This window comes from Aythya fuligula, chromosome 9 (assembly GCF_009819795.1).
Source record: "Aythya fuligula isolate bAytFul2 chromosome 9, bAytFul2.pri, whole genome shotgun sequence".
Lineage (NCBI taxonomy): Eukaryota > Metazoa > Chordata > Aves > Anseriformes > Anatidae > Aythya > Aythya fuligula.
In genome coordinates this window covers 15,997,359-16,016,438 of record NC_045567.1, presented here as the reverse complement: position 1 = coordinate 16,016,438, position 19,080 = coordinate 15,997,359, and the positions used below count along the sequence as shown (strand labels likewise).

The following is a 19,080-nucleotide window of genomic DNA, read 5'->3' as shown; positions in this document are numbered from 1 at the left end:
CTGCAAACGCACAAAATCCCACGGAGGTGGCACAGGGGGACGGTGCCCACCAGGACCCGGGGACCTTGCTCCAAGGCCATGCCAGAAGCCATCTCTGCGGGACCTGTCCAAGAGATCTGCTCAGCCCCTTTGGGGACAGCATCTGGGGCTCGGGGCGCTCCACGAGGAAGAGGGGTAAGAAGAGACCTCTGACAGCATCGTGCTTCACTTTTCTTCATTTTATTCTTTTATTTGTACAGCTATATTTTACAGAACGCATTAATGCAGTTTAGACACAGCCCAAACCCTGTCTCCCGAGATTGTTTATAACACAAGCATGTAAAATAAGACTGAAAAAAAAAAACAAAACAACAAACGAAACAAACAAAAAAAAAACATTCCCCGATAGAGAGTTCCACCAAAACTCCTTTTGCAACATCAGGCTGTACCTTGAAGAAGAAACTGAGCTCAATATAGTCCATACATTGAAAACTTCCATTGAAAAGAAAGGCACCGTGCGAAACCACATTTTACATATATACAGACTGAGAACTAGAACAAAAAAAATTACACTTTATTATTATTTTAAATTCCTTCTGCAGCTTTGTTGGTTTAATACACACTTTTTTTGTAAATTGTAAACCTTCACTTGCAAAAAAATACAAATACACTGATGCATTTAGACAAAATATTTTCTTACTTGTACAGATGCAATACTTTAAAATATCTCGTTAAGTGCTCTATCATAATAAAGATTCTCAGAATGGCTTCTGCCTGCAGAGTCCAACTGAGCCTTTAATGCATTTTATATATTTTTAATATAGCTTTTTTAAAGGTCTATATATATTTATTTTATATATATATTTATATATTTATATCTATATATATTTACAACTCTGCCATAGATTCCTTCACCTTTGGTTAAAAAAGTTAAAGCCCTCTCTTTAATAGCATACTTTCTCTTTAAAAGAACACACATTTTGCATACAAAAGAAAAAATCTGTTCCCATAAATCAACATTACATTCCTCATCTTCAAACGGCAAAGGCTGTGAAGGTTAGACTCCAGAGTTTATTAACACTCCACTGCACAGACATTTAAAATGACTATTTTTATTTTTATGTTTTATATACAATAAGATCTGAATAACTTTATCTTTCTTTTAGTTTCACATAACTGGGAAAAATAAAACCCGTGTATTTTTTTTTTTTTTGTTTTGTTTTGTTTCTAATGTTTTTCCACCTATCTGCACTATGGGTTTAGAGGCACTCCATCATGTGATGATTTTTTTTTTTTTTTTTTTTTTTTTAATATTCCTCTCCTCTTTTAAAGTGTTGCAAGTATCCTTTGGACAGCTTTCCCCCTGACCTCCTCCTGGGAAATCCTCGGCCTTCAGCAAGCCTTGGGGAGCTCCGGAGGCACCTCGCTCGCCGAGATGCGGTACTGCACCTTGGTGTTGGTGATGGCCCCGTGCTTCTGCCGCAGGTGGAGCCGCAGCTGGCTTTTGTGGCGGAAGTGCAGGTTGCACTTCTCACACTGTGGGGCGAGAGGCAAAGGTGCAGGGCATCAAAAATCACATCAGGGGACACGTCCTTCCCTTGGAGGTGGTGGCCAAGCAGTGTGACCACAGCAAAATCCTGTCCTCCCCCAGCTACCTGGGCACGCTGCGCCCATTGCACAGATGGCACTGGGGAAGTGGAGGCACGGGGGGAGAAGCAGCAGGGAGGCTGCTGAATCACTAGACCTTGTCCCTCTGCCCTGTCGCTCCATCCCCACAGCTCAGGAACCTCTACTGGGGTCACACACCACATGCCAGGCTCTCCACAGCACACCTAAATTTATGGGACGTGCAAAGGTCCCTCAGGATGTGACCCTGGCTGTTGATGGATGCACCAACAAGCTGCTAATCCAGACACTCAAAGTAGCTACAGGGCTATTTTGGGAGCTGCTTTTGACCCCTGCCAAGAGGGTGGCTCCAGAGGGATGTTTGGATGACAGTCCCTGCTCTGGTTCCCTCCTTAGCAGATAAAAAAGCCTCAGCAAAGAGCCGAGAGCCTCCAGGGCTGCAGCAAGGCAGGGTGGGGTACCACCAGCACCGGTGAGGCTGCCTGCTCCTCTGCCCCATCCCGGCGCACCACAGGAGGCTGTAATTTAAGCCGCAGCTATTTGAAGAAGCATGACCTTCTTCCAGAGAAGGGGGAAAAAAAGGAGAGCAGCTCGGATGTGCCCAGCCCAGGCTGCATGTGGCTAGTGCACAACACAGGGATGGGACACACGGAGCAGAGGCTGGTGAAGGGCATGGGGGTGTCTTCCCACCCCCTGGGTTTGGCAGCATCCCCCTCCAGCTGAGAGCCCCTCAAGAAAGCAGCAGGGTCACTCACATGGTACGGTTTCTCTCCCGTGTGGATTCGAAGGTGGCTTTTGAGGGTCTGCAGGTGCCGGAAGCGCGTGCCGCAGATCTCGCAGGGGTAGGGCTTCTCCCCGGTGTGGATGAGCACGTGAGCGCGGAGGTGGGCCACCTGTGGGGAGTAAGTCCCGGGTCAGAGCTCCCAGCAGCTTATTTTATGTATTTATTTGTATATGGGTTCTAGCAGAGAGCCAGGACCACATGTCTGAGGTTTGATCTCTCCAATCCTTAACAGCAACCGGCAGAAATCAAGTTTCCTACTAAGCCAGCAAACTGGTCCCCACAGACCTCAAAGCCCCTATTTATCCCCTAATCACACAGGAAAAACTGCCCCAGGCGGCGAGCATGGTCCCTCAGCCCCCTCACAGCACCCCAGGTCTCAGGTCTCTGTGTCCCCTTCCCCAGGCACTGTGGGTCCCGGCGGTCACACACACCTGGACAAATCTGGCCCCGCAGGTCTCGCACTTGTAGGGTTTCTCTCCGGAGTGGATGCGTGTGTGGGTTTTCAGGTTGGCCGGCCGGTTGAATTGTGCCCCGCAGATGTTGCAGCGGTACGGTTTTTCTCCTGCAGAGACCAAGAGAAAGGGCAAGGCATAAATACCTTAGATGTCCCCTTGGCCCTGAGTCAGCCACCTAGAGCCACCTGGCTCCCTCTGCGCTCCCAGCACATCCTGTCCTGGCCATTTGGTTCTTCTTTGGATGATCAAGAAGAACTTTGGATGATCAAGCCCAGCTCCCATTCGTTATTTGGTTACAATTAATGCTGTCAGCCCTGGCTGGCTTTCACATGGCTAGAGGGGAGCTGCAAAAAAGTTTTAACCAGTTTCTTCAGGATGCTTTAAGATGAGCTCAGTGGGGACTGGGATACAGTCATCGCCTAACCCTTCCTGCCTTTTTCTTTTGTTTTTGATTCAAGAGCAAATATGTTCCGGCCTGGGGTATGCAGAGGACCTGGGGGGACAGAGGACTTTGACCCCCACACCCTCAAACCCTGCCCTGGTGCTTGTGTCACCCTGGTTACCCCCGTGGCCACGTGGAGCTCAGCTGGGGCTGTGGGATGGTGTCTTTACAGCCCAGCAGCACGCACTTCCCTTCCCCAGCCGGGGAGCTGGCTGTTGACATGCTACGCATTAATAAAAGCACACACAAAAAAAAAATCCCCAGGTTTGTCAGCAAATGACTAAACCCTTAATATCCCTTTCCTTTCTCAGCTTTCATTGTGCTGATTCACACAGTCCATCCGCTCACAGATTTTCCCATCAGCAGACTTTCTGCCAGCCTAGATAGGATCTGGATTTCTAGGATGTAGGAAAAATAAATAAAAAAAAAAAACTAACAAAACAAAACAGATTTTTTTCCCCTAAATGATTTCTTTATTTTCTTTTAAATCTACCACAAAGTGACCTGGTGGCCACACATCTGCTCCCAGCCACGCGTTGTGCAAGCGGCCTTTAGAAAAGCCCAGGGCTTTACAGTAAATGAGCTCAGCCCTCGTGGAGACGCAGCCCAGCCCCTGGCAGCCCCCCAGGACGTCGCCGTACCTGTGTGGACGGTTTTGTGGCTGGCGAGGTTCCCCTTGTAGCGGAAGGAGGCCTGGCAGCGGTCACACTTGTAGGGCTTGTCGCTGTGCACTTGCAGGGAGTGCCTCTTGAGGGAGGCCTCCTCGGAGAACCGGCAGTCGCACTCGTTGCAGAAGAAGGCTCCGTTCTCTGGGAGGGCAGAGAGGGGAGCGATGAGATGGATGAGATGGGCACTGTATGGCCAGCACCAAAATGGGCCCGTGTATGGCTTGGGGAGGTGGGGAGGGGAAGGCAGAGCGAGTGTTGGAATAAGGACGGAGGCCCAGATGTGTTTGTGGTCAGCCATGCCATGACCTCCACAGCCTTCTCACGCACACAGGATCAACGTGCATGGCTTGAGAGAGAAGAGGCAACACGAGCCACCTCTCCTTCAGTGTGACACCAGCTACTGCTTCTATAAAGCTGCTTCTAAGAAGCCAGGGAGGTCACCTGGGCATTTTTCAGAGAGGCCCACAACGGCACCCAAGTTACCAGGCATCCTCTGAAGGAGGGGTGCTCAGTTCTGGACCTCCAGCACCTTTAGAGGTGCAAACCTTTATGAGTACAGATGTCTACATTGAGAACGGGAAGACTGCCATGATCTGAAGAGGCAGGCAGGCCCCTCTGGCTTAACTCTTAAATGCTCTGCGGAGCTGTGAGCATTACACCTGGCTCCCTTATGGACGTCTGAGCACACCACAGTGCCAATCCTGCATTCCCCCTCCCTGAGCTGCAGGCAGATCAGCGCACAGATACTCCTCTCTGGGCTTGGGGAGTTTTGCAACGAGATTGCAAGCCTCATTATCTGCGTTTCTCCAGATGTGCACATCGGGCTCCCTGATAATGAAGACACCGTGACGGATGCATGAGACACACCAGCTTGCCCAATCCCCATTAGGGTCATTACATCTGCCAAGCTTGTTCTCGTGTGGTTCTGGCGGGGTGGGGTGCGCTTTGTTTCCTGTCCTGAGCTGCCAAGCTGGCAGCAGGTGACTAACTCCCCGCACAAGGTGTCTGGGGAAGGGGAGGACGGAAGCAATTCCCACGTGTGAGCATCTCACATGCTGCTCAGCCAGCTGAAAGGGTAAAGCACCTTGGGATCTACCAGCCTCTGAGATGGGTCTGATGCCCTTTGGGTGAAGGGCACCAGGGGGACGGGTCCCCAGAGCGCACAGCCCCCTCGCATGCCCGTTGAAAAAAAAGGCGAGCAGGGATGCAAGACTCACCGCAGCTGGAGTCAGAGTATTCAGACTGGGTTTCCCCCATCTCCTCTCCAAAGGCTGAGCCAGGGGTATGAAGGCACATCTCAGCATGTTGTGGGGACTGGCAGCCGCAGGAGCTGCACTTGGACGAATGCATGTACAGCGGGGACTGTCCTTCGCTGCTCCGAGGGGACCCATCCCGGGACCTGTGGAAGGACAGCAACGCACACAGCCGTGAGAAGGCTCTTGCTGTGCTTGAGCTACTGGGCCCTTGATGTTTGCACCCTTCCAGACACGAGGAACATCCACGTTTTATGGGGAGACCTTTGCGGTGAGATGCACAGCATAGCCCTGATCAACAACAGGTCCCTGAGCCACATCCTTCAGATGCCCATCACAAAATGACCTCAAAGTTCTCTAGGAACATCCAGGTCCAGGGGATAGCACACTGTTCCACGCTAGTTTGGCCCTTCCAGCACCTAAAGCCAACCAAAAGCTCTAGGCACAGGGTGAAAACCAGGCTCGACGAATCCAGGCTCCAGCAACCATCCAGAGCTGCTGAAGCGAGCCAGGAATTCCTGACCCAGTGTTCCCAGTTCCACCACCAGCCGACATCGCTGGCAGCGCTTCACCACGTGCAGAGGTTTCCACCTGCCCGCGGCCGGACACCCCAGCGCAACGCTACATCTATTTCACACACTTCCAAACCCTCACCAACAACACAGGGAGTCCTTGTCTCCCCAGGGACATCTTCTCACCTGTTAACGATGTTGTTGAGTCTGCTCGCTTGGGGGATATTGGAGTCTTCTCCGTTCACGCTCATCTTGGTGGGGGATTGCACGTTGAGATGCTCCGGTTCCATGGACTGCTGGCAGGTGGACATGGGCATGTAGGTGCGAGGAGAGAGGGTTCCCATCTCATTCTGGTCAGCGCTGTCTTGCTTGGTGTTCTGATTCAGAGAGTTGAGGACGATGAACTTGTACTTCTTCCAGTTGCAGGCTTTGGGGTCTGTGGGGCTCTTGGTGAAGAGGGAGTTGGAGTTCTGACTGATGCGGGCGTTCTTGCTGCTGCTGGACTCGGTCGGCGAGTTGGGCTGACAGTCTGACTTCTGGGGGCTCTGGGGGCTGATAAGTCCCTTGCGGTCCAGGGGGGTGTTGGTGGGCTCAAAGTGCTGGCTGATCTCATCCTCTGAAGAGGTCCTCTCCTCCTCTTTGGCCACTTTGTCGCAAGAGAAGTAGGGATTGTTCCGGATCGAGGGGACGACAGGTTTGGGGCCAGAGGCTACGCCGTAGTGCATGTCGCTCCTGGCTTCTTCAGCAGCGCCTTCTTTCGGAGCGTAGATGGTGGCGTGGCACATGTTGGCCGAGATGTCGGTGATGGTTCTCATGTACTCGGTGGGGATTGTCCTGGAGCTGTCGCACGGCAGGATCCTCTCCTTGGGGAAGGCGCCTGCCCTTGAGACTTCGGAGAGAGGCATCCTCATCTCCCGCAACTCGTCATCCACAAGGAAGCCATTCAGAGGGAGGGGGCTGTACCCGGGGTAGGGAATGGAGGATCCAGACAAACTGTTGAACAAGCCAGGCGCAAAAGCCCTCCCGTTGCAGAGGGACCCATTCTGGAGAGGCATGCTGTTCTCTGAGACGTCTCTGCTCCGATAAGCCATCACCTCTGGGTGGCTCAGCATCCGGCCAGCCAAAAACTCTTCCCTCGGGGTCTTCACAGCAGACACCATCTCAGCTTCACTGGAACCAGGCAGAAAGGAAGAGATGCAGTCATTTTCAGCACATAAGGATAAGCTCGCAGATATTTAGACAGTCCCCCCCCCTCCCACCCAAACACACCATGCCAGGAACTCCAAAGTTCACCTAAGGTGCTCACCTAGATTTGACAAATCTTCGGCAAGTATCAACCACGTGCTCCATCTGCAGGTACAGCGCTGTGGCCATCACAGCCATGATATTGTTCTCCCGCAGGTTCAGGCGGGATGTGTACATGAAGTCTAAGAGGATGCAAAACCCCTCGGGGTTAATTTCAGGGTCTAGGTTGATGACATTCAAGTTGCACTTGAGCTGGTCAGTGAAGATGCTGTAGAAGAGGCCACTGCAGAGAGGAGGCAGAGGGAAGATGAGTGTTAACGACGATTCAGAGGAAGAAAGGAGAATTTACCTGAAATCCCTTAGCTCACAGAGTTTTGTGCGTGATAAGGAAGGAGGAGAAGGAGGCAATTACAGTATTCCCTGAGCTTCCCCCTTATTATCAAGCTTGGTTTCCTAGCTTAGTAAGCGTCTTCTGCGCTGCACTTTTACCAACCGGCACAGCCTGCTTTTAGATCTCACCTGCTCAACAACTCCCCACTGCCTCAGTTTAGAAATTCACCTTTTTCTGTTGTTCTTACCACCACCCCCTTCCCACTGTGATTCATTTCTTTCAGAAGCCTCTTGGGGCATCCATGCTCCTCTTTAACAAGGAGGAAAAAAAAAAAAGGAAATGTTGATAAAATATTTTTCAGATGTCTTAGCAGTCAAATCCTTGTTTTTCCGTATCTTTTCATCTTGTCAGCACGAAACCCTGAAAGGCATCCGCAGTTAATGCAGCTAGGCGGTGGAGGGATGTTAATTAGAGGTCACTAGGAAGCAATCCTGGACCTGGGAAGGGATTTCAGACCCAACCAGGCTTGAAAATCCACAGAGGTGGGTGCAGCCAGCAGCCTGGGAGGAATAGCTCTAAAAATAGCAGCGGCAGGGGACACCGCGGTCACAGAGGACTCGCTCACCCCAGCAGCATCCAGCCCTCCCGTCCTGTCCCATCCCACACAGCGTTTGTGCCCTGCCTTCAGAGATGCCCCGTGTCCGCTGTGCTCCTGCTTGTCCCCATGGGTCGCACGTGGGCACCGTGCTGGAGATGTAAGGTCTCAGTAATCCCTTTTTACTGGTGCTAATTGCTTGGCAGCCTGTTTCTATTCTGCTTCTCTGCCTCAGTTTCCCTGCCCGTAAAACCCACAAGCCTCCCTGGGGACGCAGCAGCGGTGCTGGTGGCCAGAAGCGGCAGGCGCTCTCACCTGCAGGCCATCAGGACTGTTTTGTGGGCTCTGAACTGCTCCCGGTTCACGATGATGACGACGTCCGTCAGGATATCCCGGCTTCTAAGGCGGTTGAGATTGAGGAGGACATCGCTCGCGTGGCGGGTGAACTGGATGCAGCTGTCTGCCGGCGAGGCCATCTTGGGTCTGCCCAAAACACAAGCGGGAGAAGGATGGGAATGGAGACGCAGCCGGGACAGCACCTAACCCCAGCGGGGAGGCAGCTGCTGCTCTGGGATGCCTTCGGGTGGCCAGGATGGGTGTCCCAGCTCCTCGGTGCTGGGACAAACAGCCCCGCATCGTGCCAAGTGCCTGCCAGGTCTCCTGGTGAGGTCTGTAGGCCAACAGCAAGACCTGGCGTGCCTCAGTCCCACCCAGCCCAGACCCTCCTGAGGATTAGCTAACCGGCTCTTTTTTTTCTCCTCGCCTCGCCCATGGCGGCTCCACCCCAGCCCACTCCTCCCACCACCACCACTGCTCCTCAGGTTCATCCCCAAGGAGCTCCCAGCACAGCTTGGCAGCCTTCAGATCCCTCCTGGGCTGCCACCCACCTCAGCCCCCAGCCTGCTGGCTGCGAACCCAGCCACGGGAAGCCAAACAGGCCTCAGAGGTCCCAGCTGGAGCTGTCTGATTTCAACCCAACCCTCACCCACCGCCCAACTACTTCCTTGCTATCAGGTGGCCACCCTGGAGAAGACCTGTCCATGGTTTCCCAACGGATGGATGGTGGCAGCGAGGAGCAGAACCCATCCAACCTGCCGGGCTGCTACCCACACCGCGGCCCAGTCCATCCCAGTGAGGAAGGCTTGGGTTAGTCAAGGCACACAAAGCCTTCTCCTAGCACAACACACACTGACCCGTCTCAGAGATGTCCCTGCCACCAGCCTCTCGGGGCAGCCTGCACCTCCCCCTGCCCCGGGTTTGGGCTGGATCGTGCATTTCCAGCACCACGTTCCCCAGCGACCAGCCCCTTCCCGCAGCCCCGTCTCCTCCTCCTTCCCCAGCGGCATGCGAACGTACAGCATTTTCCACAGAGCAGCTGCTCTCCCGAAAACAAATCCCAGCTGGGGCTAATGAAACATTTCATTCAACACTTTAAAGGGAAGCGGGGGGGGGGAGGGAAGCACAAAATTTAAATTTACATACCCAATGCCTCAATTCACAGTCCAAAAGTTTCTTTCAAACCTATAAATAAAAGCAGAAGAAAACAAACACCACGTTAGCCGATAATTATGAATTGGCCGGGGCAGCGCACAAGCTTGCTGTTTCCCTCGAGTATCAGTGGGATAAAAGCTAGAGATAACAAACCTTCCACTCTCCAGTAAGGTTAACATTTGTTTCTTCCGGTACAGTACGTTCTTATCACAACCACAGGCTTTGAGAATCCCGTCATAGCTTCTTCCACACCCTCTAGCCCAAACCATGGGCGTATGCCAAGGAGATTTTCATTTCCATGACTCAGGAACTTGAAGGCAGGTGGGGAAGGGAAGTCGAGTGAGAATTTTCTCACCACTTCTTTCGGGGACAGCTCTCCCCTGCCAAGACCGAATTCCCGGGCAGCGCCACATCTAAGACCAATGTCATATTCCCAGCACCTCGTTATCAGGTATGACTTATAAACACCTGCTGCCACTCCGCTCGGAAACCTGGAAAGAGCCTGAATGTGGCCCTCCAAGCAGCGATAAACCTTCTCGGGACACCAACACGCCCCAGACACCAGCACAAGCGCGCTGGATGGCGCTGCCAAGCGGACCTGGGAGGATGCGGACGTCAAGAACCAAACAAAGCGACTTGGCCAGGATCACGTAGGAAGTTGGTGGCGGAGACGGAAGGGGACCCAAAACAAATGCCTTCCTCTGGCTGCTGGAAAAGCCTTCCCCCAAACCGCAGGCTTTGTCTCCAGCAGCTGGCTTCGCGGGTAACGCAGCTGGGGCAGCAGGGCAAGGAAACCCAGGAGCTCGCTGCCAGAACTCGTGCTGCTACCTCCGAATTGACTGAAAACCAACAAACACAACCAACCTGGCACCGACCAGGAGGAAGGTCCCCAGCAGCCGCCCCAGCAGGAACAGGAAGTGCAATGAGCAAGTGAACCAACAAACCCCAAAACCTTACCATGCTATTTTTAGGGCTGACCCCAAAATGCAGAGGGATCCGGCAGGACTGCCAGCACCTGCGGGGAGCGCATCCAGCCCTGCGAGGACGGGTGTCCCCTGCCCTCTCCCTCACAGCTGATATGTGGGTCTGCACCCCAAACCCCAGAAACCTTGAGGTGGGAAGAAGAGGAGTGATTTAAGGCATGGTGTCGCAGGCAAAGCCCAGAAGGGTGTCTTACAGCCCTATCCCGGCCATAAAATGCAAATCTTCTAGACCTACTCCGAGCCTGGCTATCTTCAAACTCCACCACACACACAAAGTGACTCATTTCCCAAATACTGCAGACTCTGACCTTTCTGTACTTGCTCACTGCCAGCAAGCGAAAGCCCAGGGACTCACAGCACCCTGCAAGCAGCCCAGCACGCATCCATGCTTCCTATACCAGCAGACGGCCGTATTTAGGGCGGCCGGGGCGCATCCCGACCTCGGCCGGGCTCCCGGTGGCTCACCCCGGTGTCACAGCCGCCAGGACTGACCCGTCTATAAACCAACAAACTGCAAGATGAACTCTGTGCCCGTGAGCATCACGTGAGACGCTGCTGCTGTCACCAAATTCCCTCACCCACAGCGCTGCCGGCTGCGGGGACACCCCGCTCCTCTCCCACCGCCGGACCCCGCTCAGCCCCTTCCCCAAATCGCCTCTCCCCAGCGCAGTGCTGTGGGGTATGGGAGCCGGGCAGGTGCATCCCAAGCCCTCCGGCTTGCAGGATGTGTGCAGCACAAGGGAGAGGGACCTTCCTTCCCCTCCGAGCCCAGCTGCGTTAACCCTGCCCCTCCCGGCCGCTGCACAGCACCAGCTCCGCACCCCAGGGAGGATGCTCGGGGAGGAGGACAGCAGAAAAAAGGACAGCGGTGGGGAACTAGGGAACCACCAAGCATGACCCTCTCCACCCACACCCCTCTCCAGCCCAGGATGTGCCCCCCAGGTTTAGTTGGGCTCAGAGCATCACCCCAGTGTCCCCCCTCACCAAGTTTTCCTGCCCGGTACCTCGCAGGTGGGGGCCAGTGGCAGTGCTCGGGGCTGCACGCCGGGGCTTGCTGTGCCCGGAGAGGAAGGTCGGGGCCCATTTCGGGGGTGGCCACATGGGACTGTCACCGCTGCTGCCTTCCAGGAAGGCAGTGGGTCTGCCCCAGCGGTTCAGGGAACGGCCCTTCCCTGCCGGCACCTCCCCGAGAAAAACCATTCCTGGAAGGGAGCCCAGGGCCAGCACTGTCCTCCCCGGGGCCAGTACAGTGGGCAAACGGAGGGAGTGCCCACGGCTGGGGGAACCCCCCAGCTCCACCTCATGCAAAGGGGAGACCCCTGCAGCTGTTCCCGGCCACAGGCACGGGAAGGGGGGGGTGGGGGGAGAAGCTGGGACCCACCCCCCATCCTGCCTTCCTGCCATTCACAGGGAAATCCCTGCAGCCATCCACTCCCCTATTTATAGGGAATCCCTTTCCATCCATCCTCCCACAGCCCTGTGCAGAGCGCAGACGCCTTCCTCCCCATCCTCTTCGCATCGGGGGATACCCCGCATCCTGCCCCTCTCCCCCCACCACGCACAATCTGGGTGGGGGCACCGACCACCCCCCCGAGCTCAGCTCTCCTACCCCTCCACCCTGTGCTGCTCCAGAGCCCGCAGCGCTGACTCCCTCACCTCACCCTGGAGGGGCGGCTGGGTGAAGTCTCTCTTCCCCACAGCCTCATCCCACACACAGCTCCGAAACTGCCCGCCCAGGGGAAGCTCCATCCTGCCACCCCCCCCCCCAGCCCAGCCCCAGAGGGAAGCACCCCCCTGCCTACCCAGCAGGCTGCCAGCTTCCCCCCAAAACCAAGAGGGGATGCTCGCTTTGTCCAGTGCAGGGAGCAGAGGCACAGAAAGAGAAATGGGGTGCAGGGGGGGGACCCAGGACACAGTCAGGGGTGCTGCGAGCCACCGTAAAGAGGATGCTGTGGGCTGGGGGTACGCAAGTTCCCAGCTCGGCTTTCCCCCCATCACACAATCAGGGGGCACCAAGCGTCCTTTAGCTGTCACAGCACGGTTTTTATTAATTTAGCAGCTTCTGGTTGGCGTCTAGGCCAAAACGTGGCTTGGTTAATAATAACCGAAGAAGAGACGGAGAGGAGTCCTAGCGCACTGTGTCAGCACAGATCAAAAGCAGCATCGCCAGTGCGAGCCCTGTAGTTTTTTCCATCGTACCCTTCCGTGAGCAGATTGCACTCGCTATATCGAGCGGTCTCTGCTAACTTTCAATCTGATCCAATTTCCTGCCAGCAAACAAATGTTTCTAGGAAATGCAATACATTATCCGGACGGGTTTATTATCAGCATTTGGAACCAGGAAAACTGCATATTTTCTTGAGCGCTGCAGGGAACTTTATAGTTTGTACTTCAAAAGAGGGTTTAAAAGGATTGCCCTTGAAAGCTGGCCCAGCTCAAGTCTCCGCATTGTTTTGGTCTTTGCAGAAGAAAAAACAGAGCAGGAGGGGGGGGGCCATCAGAGCTGCCTCCAACATTTTCCACTAAGGAAGACTCCCCCTGCCCTTCACGTAGCCGAGAGCCGACGAGGAGGCAGAGCCAGCGAGTGCCCTTGGGAAGCGAGGAGCCGAGCCTCCTTCAGCATTTCCAATGACCCCAAGCAATTTGGCACATTAATTTTTCAAGGGAAGGCAGGGACTCGTCCCGGCTGAAGCCAAAGGAGCAAGGGACTGACGCCACGTGCTGCCAAGCCCCGCGCCGAGCTGACGGCAGGGTGCAGCTGGGGCCGGGCATCCCTGTCCCAGCTGGGCTCAGAGGAGGGGTCCCGCTGTCCCCACCCTGTACTGACCCCCCTGTCTCTGTCTGCCTGGGGCTGATAGGGAGACACAGCTCGTTGTGGCAGCGAGGACCAGCTTCGGCATCCCCCCTAGCTGGGGTGAGACATGAATACATGTTGAGGGTCCCCGGGCAGGGGAGAGACACCTCCGTGTTTATTTAGCCCACTGTCCTCATGGGTTCCTGGTGTGCAAGCCAAAGGGAGCACACCAGCCAGGAGAAATTAATAGGGAGGAACAAAACCAAAAAACAGCCCCAAATTTGCCCCCCTCTCAACTCCCACAGCTCTCCCTGCTCTAGGTGCGAAGCTCCACTGAGATTGCTGGGCTTTGAAAGCAGCCCTGAATTGCTCTGATTGAAGGGCCAGGGGTGTGTGTGTGTCTTTTGGCTGCCGGTGCCCTGCTGTAATGGGAACCCAAGACCTAGCACGGATTAAAAAAAAAAAAAAAAAAAAAAAGCAGGCAGGACTACATCTGCAGTCTAAATTTGCAGTCTGAAGAAGCTGAGTGGTCAGATGCTAACTTTTGGATATTCATCTAACCAAACTGCAAACTGTGAACTCCTGAGGTTTGCCAATGCCTGCTGTAAACATGGAAACCAAGTGTCACTTTTTGCCAAACAGAAGAATGGTTTAAAAATAGATTAGAAAAGAATACAGGCACTCAGCATACAGGGCTCCTGTTTATAGACTCCCATGCCGCTATAAAAACGGAACGAGAGGTTACGAGCATGCAGGCAACTTTTCACCAAATTTAGATTTTACAAACTTCTCAGAAACCTGAAAACAACATTTTGGGATCCAACTGAACCCGTAAAAGCCCTTCTCGTGGAGTTTGCAGTCCAAACACTACCACACACGGACTAAAACGGGCATGAAATGTATTTTTCAGCCACGACAAACACCGTATAGTCTGTCTATAGGTCAGAGCTTCATTTCACTCACCTACAGACTCCGTAACACGAGTTTATTTTTAATGGGGTATTCCAGCAAATTAAGACGACATCCACCCCTGCTGCTAAAAAACACAGGACCGCCTCAGTAAGTTTTACCACCTGTCTTTGTAATGGGTTTTGGAGGACAGCGTCGGTGTTATTACTAAAAAACATGCCTACAAATTAACCTGAGGCTGCTGCCATTGGTGGCTGAAAGCTTCAGCCCCTCCGGGGGGGATGATGTGGAAGAGAAAAAAAAAGGCAAAAAAAAAAAAAAGAAGCATAGCTTTACAATACAACCTAAATTAGGCAGAAATTCAAGGGCAGATTAGCACCACAACTTGGAAAGATTTTCACATGTGATTTCATGACCAGATGCAGAGAGAGCTCCATATGGAAATGTCAGTGACTTTAATAAGCACTCGGTTGTTTCCAATTAGGCTCCTTAAGTAAGTTCAGCGGCATCCGGAGTTTCCTCTGCCACCTTCCTCCGAGCTAGCAAGCATTTTTTTCTTTTTTTAAAAAGCAGCGTTAATAAACATGTTCCCACTCTCCCGAGCCTCCCGGCTCAGCCCCTGGCCGGGGAGGAAGGAGAAGACCCGACACTAGATGGCACCAGTCAGCTTTGCTGCGGGACCAATTTTTCCCCTTGGAAAATAAAACACCCCAACCAAACCTGGAAAACATATAATTTTGTCGATGTAATTCTGTTTCTCTTAAAACGCGTCTGAGCAACATTATTTTTATGAGCTTTTCCAGCCTTGTTTTTCAAAACTTAATGTTTCTGCTAAGGTTATTTTTGTCTCATCAGACAGCAGGCTTACGTCCTCCCAGGGCTGCAAATAGGGACGTCTAAAAAGTAGCATAAAGACTTTTGACAGATTTTTTTTTTTTTTCCCCTCCCCTCTTTAAAGCGAGATTTGTAAGAATCACTTCTCATTCCAACTTCTTCCTTCACAATAATAACTAACTAGTTAACCTCCACTTCCTCTCTGAATATTGACTCAGACAGGCAGAACTGAGGGGGATTGGAAATTGGAATTGAAATGCATCCCAAGAGATCTTTGATCTGTTTTGCCAGTCAAAATTGAATGCTCGGAGATGAAGTCTTTTCTTACTGGAACAATGTAATAATCCATTCCTCTGGAAAATTGCTAGACACCCTTTGAATATTTTAGATGGGTGGCTGATTTGTTTCACGGGGCAAAAATTGCTATCTGTAACGTAAGGTGTTTTTTTTTTTTTTTTTAATTATTTTTTTTGAAGCCAGCAATCCCATCGCTAGCAGGAAAATAACAGAACCTCAGGTTCTGCCTCCGTAGCTCTGCCTACGGAGGGAGAGAAAGAGAGGTCTGCCCTAAAATATTTTCTAAGGGATTTCTGAACTGCAGACCCCCCCAACCAGGGACTGCAGGTGGAAGCCTGCGTTTGTTCTTCAAGCACTTATCCTGCCGACCTTTAAAACAACACAGCAAATATATATATTTTAAAGCATCTAAAACCTCCGGACAGGAATCGATACACAGCCCCGGATCGAACCAGGGCTTGAACCCTGCTGACACGTCCAGCGGCGTGGGGAAGAATTCGGCCCCGGACAGCTGCGGGACCGACGGACTGAGCCCCAGCTGGCTGGCTCAGCCTCGCCTCGCACCGATCCTGCGCCTAGCCGAAGCCAGTGGAAAAAACTAAGCGAGGCAGGCTTTGTTTTTGTTGTTTCTGACCTGTGATTTTAAGCCCCGACTCGCCTCTTTCCCTGGAAATGCAACAGGGGGTCAAAGGCAGCTTTTTAGGCACATCTGAGAGGCCGCCGCTGATTTTTTTTTTTTTTCTTTCCTCTCTAAACAAACGCCCTGCTTTCTGTTTCCCTCCTTCCCAAGAGGCGATTTCATAACATTTCATACTGTGACTTTGCAAACTACGGGCGGGGGGGCCGGCTGGCGAGGCGGAGAGCTGGGGCCGGGGGGGGGGGAAGAGAGAGAAAGGGGAGGGGGGGGACGGCCGGGAGAGGTCGCTGCCGCCCGACCACGAAAGTTTTCACAACAAAGTTGGGCTTTTTCGGTTTTGTTTTCCCTTTTTTTTAAAGGAGGGGGGGGGTGTAAAAATAATAATAATGAAATAATAAAAATAAAACACGCATCACCCAAACAGCTTTCCCCCTTCTCCCAAATGCTGTTTGCTGCCTTTTTTTTTTTTTTTGCGCATTTATTTTTTTATTTTATTTTTTTTGGAGGGGGGAGGAGGTGGGGGGTGCGGAGGGGGCCGGGCGCGGGGTTTGCGCGCTGTTTGCGCGCTATTTGCGCGGCTCGCTCCAGGAATAGCGTGTGGCCGGGGGCCAGGCGCGCAGCTCCCGGCGGCAGATTTACGAGCTGCTGTCGCCGCGCCAAGTCCGCCGCGGTAGTAAACACACGGCAAAGGGCTGCCACGGCGAAAAGGGGGGGACACACAACCCGGTTGGGTTGTCGGGCTCCCCCGTACCCCGACAAGCGACCCCCTCCCCAAAGCGCACCCCATCCCCGAGCGGCCGGAGGAACCCCCCGTCCTCCTCCTCCTTCTCCACCGCGCTGTTTGCGGCGGCATCGCTGGAAGGAAAAGGACGGGGAGGGGAAGGAATAAAACCTCTCGGAGCCCTCCCCTGCGCGGTATTTTCAGAGCCGCTTCTCCCTCTCCCCGCACCTTCGCTGCGCCTCCCGTGCCGTCGGGGCCGGCGCGGCTCCTGCCACCGAGCCCCGGGGAGGAGGGAGGCCGGGAGGGAAGCCGAGCCTCCCCGCCGTGGCTCTTTTTCTCTCTCTCTCTCTCCCCCCCCCCCCAGCCCCACGCCGCTTCTTTTCCCCGGGCCGACAAAATGCCGCAAAGTCCGCTCCATCCCCGCCCGGCTCCTCGCCCCCCGGGGGCTTTTGACAGATCCCGGCGCGGCCCCGCCACAGGTTGCAAAAAGCCGGTAAGGAGCCGAAATGGGACACACACACACACACACGGGGAAAAAAGCCCCAGCTTGGACTGCGGTAAAAAAAATCCTCCGAGAAGGGGGAAGAAGAAGAAAAAAAAATCACCCCGAGAGAGGGCCGAGCCGCCCGGTGCCGCGCCACGACGCACACGCGGGGAGCAGGAGCGGAACAGCCCCCAGAAGCGAAAGGACGATAACACCAAATAATAAAACAAACTGAACGTAAACCACCCTGCCCGAGCTCCATCCACCGAGAAACGAGCCCGAGAAAAACAACAAACCAACAAAATAAAAAGCCCGGAGCTCCCCGGCGGCCGCGCTCGCCGCCGTCCTGCGGCCGCCTGCAGGTGCAGGGACAGCGCCGGGCCCCCCCGGGGGACACGGGGATGGGGACATGGGGACAGCAGCGCTCGGGGGGACAAAACCCCCCAGCCACCCCATGGGGACCACCGTGGGGGACCCCCCCTGCAGGAGCCGGCCCCGTTAGGGCAGCCGGGGCTGGGATTTTTTTTTTTATTATTATTATTATTTTTTCCCTCTCCTTTTTTTATTTTTTTTTTTTTACTATTAAGGGTGTAAGGAGGGGGTTGGGGTGTCCCCGGGTTGATTTAATAAGGAGCGCGTTAATTGAGGATGGGGAGGCGAATTGTTATCATAATGAAAAAATACGGGGGGAAATTAGGAGAAGGGGGTGAGGGGGAATAAGGGGTGAGGAGGAATAGGGGGTGGTAAAATTATTATTTTTTGGATGGATTAAAAGTGCCGTCGGGGCACCTGCCGAGGGAAAAAAAAAAAAAAGAGAGAGAAAAAAAAAAAAAAAAAAGGGGGGGAAAAAAAACGGGTAAGAAATATATAGGGGCGGCTGGGCGCCAGAGCGGGGCAGGGAGGGAAAGAGGAGGGAGAGAGAGAGAGAGAGAGGAGGGAAGAGAGGAGAGGAAAAAAAAAAAAAAAAAAAAAGAGCGAGAGAATTAAAGGGTAAAATCGGCCGCGGCAATAGAAGCAGCAATCACCTGGTCTCCGGGCTTTCCTAGAAACTCCTTGCATCACCACTTCTAAGAACCCCAGTTCTAAGAATCAACAGAGCCCAATTCTCGGAATTTGAGCTGCCGGCCCTACCACTGCGCGCGGCGCGGGGAGGGACGGGGACCTCCCCTACCGCCTCCCCGCCGCCGCCGCCGCCCCGCCGGGGAGCCGCCCCCCCTCCGGTGGTCCCGAATGGATTCTCCGCGTCCCCCGCCGGGGTCTCGGTGGGGAGGCGGCGGCGGGGAGGGTGCCGGAGCCCCCCGTTCGCCGCGGTGGGCCCCCCCCCCGCGGTGGTCTCGCCCGGCCGCGGGGGTCACGTGGCGGCGGGCGGCGGCGTGACGTGGGGGCGCGGCGGGGTGGCGGCGAGAGCGCGCGCGCGCGCGTTCGGGCGGGCGGGCGCGGGGGAGCGCGCGCGCGCGCGCGCCGCGCTGGACGCTAAAGGGGGGTCCCGGGTGCGAGAGCGGGGACGGGGCTGAGCGCACGTGGACCCCCCCCCCAACTCTTCGCCTACCCCCCAAAAAAAATATAACGCAGGGGGGAAGGAGGGCGTGTGAAAAAATATATGCTTTTTTTTTTAAATGATAATTCATTTTTTTCCTTTTTTTTTTTTTTTTCTTTTTTAACTTGGTTTTTCATTTTTCCCTTTTTTTTCTTTTTTTTTTTTTTTTCATTTTTTCCCCCTGTTTTACCCCTTTTTCCTTGTTCACCCCCCCCCTTTTTTCCTTTTTCTCCCTTTATTTCCCTTTTATCCCCTTTATTTCTCCATTTTTTTCCCCTTTTTTCCCCTTTTTTCCCTTTTTTCCTTCCCCCCCCTTTTTTCCCCTTTCCTCCTTTTCCCCCTTTTCTCCCTCCTTTCCCCCCTTTTTTCCCTTTTCCCTCCTTTTTTTCTCCTTTTCCCTTCTATCCTTTTTTTTTTGTGCGGGGGGGACAACTTTCTCATGCCAACAATCAACCCTCCCCCCCCCCCCCTTTTAAAAAAAGAAAAAAGAAAAGAAAAAGCCT

The 19,080-nt window shown here is 53.7% G+C and overlaps 1 protein-coding gene across 1 annotated transcript; it reads right to left on the bottom strand.

The window, feature by feature from the left end:
- Positions 1-1,263: 1,263 nt before the first annotated feature.
- On the bottom strand, positions 1,264-18,134 carry BCL6 (BCL6 transcription repressor). The gene is made up of 10 exons (XM_032193365.1): positions 18,066-18,134; positions 9,373-9,411; positions 8,206-8,373; positions 7,026-7,247; positions 5,906-6,889; positions 5,172-5,353; positions 3,928-4,095; positions 2,821-2,951; positions 2,361-2,498; positions 1,264-1,515 (listed from the first exon to the last, which is right to left on the bottom strand). The coding sequence occupies exons 3-10, from the start codon at positions 8,364-8,366 to the stop codon at positions 1,372-1,374; spliced, it is 2,130 nt and encodes a 709-aa protein (XP_032049256.1). The 5' UTR covers positions 8,367-8,373; positions 9,373-9,411; positions 18,066-18,134; the 3' UTR covers positions 1,264-1,371.
- Between the last annotated feature and the right edge of the window lie 946 nt (positions 18,135-19,080).